This window comes from Rhamphochromis sp. 'chilingali', assembly GCF_963969265.1.
Source record: "Rhamphochromis sp. 'chilingali' genome assembly, chromosome: 4".
Taxonomy (NCBI): Eukaryota; Metazoa; Chordata; class Actinopteri; order Cichliformes; family Cichlidae; genus Rhamphochromis; species Rhamphochromis sp. 'chilingali'.
The window spans coordinates 3,791,865-3,796,003 of record NC_137948.1 but is presented as its reverse complement, the minus strand read 5'-3'; the positions used below and the strand labels follow the sequence as shown (position 1 = coordinate 3,796,003).

Below are 4,139 nucleotides of genomic sequence, written 5' to 3'. Positions count from 1 at the left end.
ACTGTGGTTAGTACTGCCTCAAGTGAAAGCAACAAACCACAATACCGCAGAGAGACAGGTGTGCAGAAAGCTAGTGCAGATCTTGAGTTAAAAAAAAGCAGCTCTGTAGGGTTTCACCTCATGTCCAGCATTAGCCCTGAATGTCACAGTAACAGCAGCAAATGTCAATGAAAGCAAAACTATCTTTCAGTATGAACACAAAACATTCAGAGAATTCATCTGTTTCATTCAGCTCTAAGCAAATGCTGATTATTATCAGGTCAATACGTGTTAGCTCTCAGATTAGTATCTGTCGACTGCAATGTGTAGCTTTGAACTTCAGCCACCCCTTAGGCACAGAATCACTCAAGTTCCTCTGAACTAACATTTGAAATTTTCACAGTGCTTTACGCATCAACACCTACGACTTCTCAGTTAGATACAAGGAGCAAAGGGCTGTGCAAAGAAATGTCAATGTTTGCTAGTAGTGTTAACAAATAATTCAACGTGATCAAAACCACCAAACCTGTGCTTTCTTTTTATTCTATAGATCATGTGTAGTGTTACATGGTAGAGTGAAGATTTTGAAGAGGTTATAATCTCTTTATAATAATAATAAAGAGTTGTAGTAGGCAGGTAGGGGTGTGTGTGAGTGTGTGTGAGAGAGAGTTAGGGAGAGAGAAACAAAGAACACCAACTGGCACACACCATCGTAGCTTGAACTCCATCTATATTTCATATGATATCACTGCGCCATTAACTGAAGTTAACTTTTGTGACATGTGGTTTCACTTCACATGTGGTGGTTACCACGTGATGTGGTATCAGGAAAAAAAATTCAGAGACCTGTCAGTGAGAATGAAGGGAAAGCACCATCAAATAGACAGATCTGCGTGTGCAGCGGCTTCACCTACAGTGAACTACCGTCAGCCAACATGACTCCTCTCAGAGGTGAGTAGAGCTTAGAAACATAGTTAAAGGACGTTTGTGTGCGCTGTGATGAATGAATGAATAAATGCAGACAAAAAACAAAAAATACCAAAAAGATTGTGTTTCTTAAATCTCACGTTTTATATTTTAAAACTAATGATAGCTGCTGTGGCAGTTTCATCTACTATTGAACACTTAACATGGACTTGCATTTTTTTAGTGTGTTAAAGCTGCTTTTTTAAATACTAGAGACTTTGATTCAGCAACTTTACAACTACCTGCTTACTGGTGGTAAAATAAAATAATAATAATTGCCTTGCATGGTTTGTTCTAGTATATGTCTGTCGCAAGGTTAGATAAATCACAAGGTTGCATTTGGTGTAATAATCTGGGCAAAGTCGAGTGTAGATTCATCCGCTGCGACAGCCCCTTGGGAAATAAAGGAGCAGCTCAAAGTATCATTTTTGAAGAAGCCCAAATTACTAAAAATACACTAGTAGCATTTAAAAGAACTTACATCAACAATTAGGAAATAGAAGCAGATTTTATTGCGGTTGGTAACACTTGTCTTTAGTTTTAAATATTATCAACATATCAGTAATGTCACAATCTATTAAAAGTCTCATTTATCTTAACAGTTTCACTAATCAGATTTGTGAGTACCACAAATAACTTTCATAAGAAAAAAAAAAGAAGGAACGGAGTTTTCCCCGATGGCCACATGATCAAAAGCCCCGAAAACAGATTAGAAAAGATAAAAGATGTAGGCCAGAAGGGGAAAAACTTCTCAAACAGTCTATGATTGTTTGGCAGTAATAAAGAGTCGTTGCAGTCAAACAGTGAAAACAGTTATTGTCAAGTCTTTTACAAGCATAAAATCCCACACATGTAGACAATGTAACAATAATAGAAGAAGAAAAACAAAGAACCAGCTGTTCTCTTATTTACAGTTGGTCACCACAGCGGATGGATCTGCTGTGACAAAAATGTGACAAAGGATTTGTGTTTCTTCCCAAGCTTTCAAATGTTAACCAGTACTATACTAATAATACTTGACAATAAAGCCAAATATCAAATTTCACTCTGGGTTAAAAGCTGACAAATAAACACGAATTTCATGCGTGTTATAAAGGAAATCACCCTAATACCACCAATTAACTAACTTATTTTGGGTTTGATAGCTTGATTAGTTCAAAAGATGTGATCTGTACCACGCACGCATCTGCTGGATTTGTGTAACTCCAATGCAAACTGTTAGTCATGTGCAGAAATACACACACACATGCACATAGTGAAATTGTTAACGAACATATTTCCTTACAGACGGACAAAAATAATACAATCCAGAATAAGTAGACCATTTTTGAGGTGTCCAGGCCCAATACAATATTAAAAACTAATAACACCCTTCTTTGAATTTTGAAGTAGAAATTTAAAGGTCATTCAGCCCTCTATGGCTTGAGGACCAATTGATTTGGAAGTTGGGTATTATCTGCATAGAAATACATGTATATGGGTTTTCTACTAAACCTCCCTCGCACAGAAGCTGAGGAAGTCCAAAACTAACGTTTGAGCATCTTGAAAAGTCATCGTTTATATGAACACTAAGCTTGTCTCCACAGATCCTATTTCTAAAATAAATAAATAAATAATCTACATTTGTTTTTCAGCTCTCCAGAACTTTCTGCCGACTGTGCTGGTATGGTTAATGACCTCTAAGGTAAGAGAAACACCTCACTGAAGCTCTTCTTCCAGCTGTAAATATGTTTGGGATAAATAGTATTTACCGAACCGCAGTCTTCCCCTGTGGTACCAAGTGCTCCCCCTCCCCCCAGGAAGTGGTGGTGTAAAAGTACAATGTACCAAAGGCAGGTGGCAGGTGTAGTTTTGTCTGATCTGCTCTGTTATTTTACTTCTTTCATGTGTTTTTTGCTCTGTTTTTGCAGCCTTGCTTGTCCGACGATGGAAATTACACAACCACTACATTCACAGATTACAGCTTTTCCAGCTGGGATTATAGTGACGTTCCTGAACTCTGTAAGAAGCACTCCAATCGGCAGTTCCGCTTCGTGTTTATGCCCATCTTTTTCTCCATCATCTGCTTCCTGGGGCTGGCAGGAAACATGCTCGTCATCCTCACTTATATCTACTTCAAGCGACTCAAGACCATGACCGATGTGTACCTGCTCAACTTGTCCTTTGCAGACCTGCTCTTAGCCCTGTCCCTCCCCTTTTGGGCAGCCAACTCCATGGTAGAATGGGTGCTGGGTCTAGGGCTGTGCAAAGCCATGTACACCATTTATAAGGTCAGCTTCTACAGCAGCATGTTGCTTCTGTCCCTCATCAGTGTCGACCGCTACTTTGCCATCTCCAAAGCAATCTCTGCTCACCGCCACCGCTCCCAGGCAGTGATTATCAGCAAGTTGTCATCAGCTTTGGTCTGGGTGTTGGCCCTGATCTTCTCTGTGCCAGAAATGGTGTACACCACCATCAATAACAAAACCTGCACCCCTTTCTCCAGCAACGCTGACCCACTTCGCATCACCGTCCAGGCAACTCAGATTTCTTTGGGTTTTGTCCTTCCTTTCTTGTTTATGACCTTCTGCTACAGCAGCATCCTCAGGACCCTTTACTATGCTCGTAGCTTTGAACGGAATAAGGCCATCAAGGTGATTCTCGCTGTGGTCGCTGTCTTCTTGGTCTTCCAGACGCCTTATAACGTGGTCCTGTTTTGGAGCACAGTTCTTACAGCACGCGGAGTACTGATCGACTGCAAATACGAAAACAACCTCCTCTATGCCACTGACACGACCCAGAGTTTGGCCTTCCTGAGGTGCTGCCTGAACCCCTTTGTTTACGCCTTTATCGGTACAAAGTTTCGTTATGACCTCCTGAAACTACTGAAAGAGTTTGGCTGCATGAGCCAGGAGAGGTTCTTTAGGTATACCTGTGGGAGGAGGCGGAGCTCAGTGCCCACTGAAACTGAGACCACCACCACATTTTCTCCTTAAAACAGCGTCCGTGTGGAGGAGTCAGCACCTTCAGCCTAGTGTTACACACCTGCTTACAAAGAGCTATGGACAATATCAAAGCATATGTTTTTATATGTAGATAGCTTAACTGGGACTTTTGTGGAGGACTGCACAAATAAGCTGAACTAAATTTGGCTCAATCTTAATTTTATGTTGCTGCTTGAAAAAAAAGAAAGTCTGAATGACACAAATGGATTT

At 40.5% G+C, this 4,139-nt stretch overlaps 1 protein-coding gene across 1 annotated transcript; it reads left to right on the top strand.

The window, feature by feature from the left end:
• Positions 1 to 776: 776 nt before the first annotated feature.
• Positions 777 to 3,920, top strand: ccr7 (chemokine (C-C motif) receptor 7; the record flags this gene model as incomplete). Its single annotated transcript, XM_080881094.1, has 3 exons — positions 777 to 930; positions 2,580 to 2,629; positions 2,856 to 3,920. The coding sequence occupies 3 exons, from the start codon at positions 777 to 779 to the stop codon at positions 3,918 to 3,920; spliced, it is 1,269 nt and encodes a 422-aa protein (XP_080737220.1).
• Positions 3,921 to 4,139: the final 219 nt, after the last annotated feature.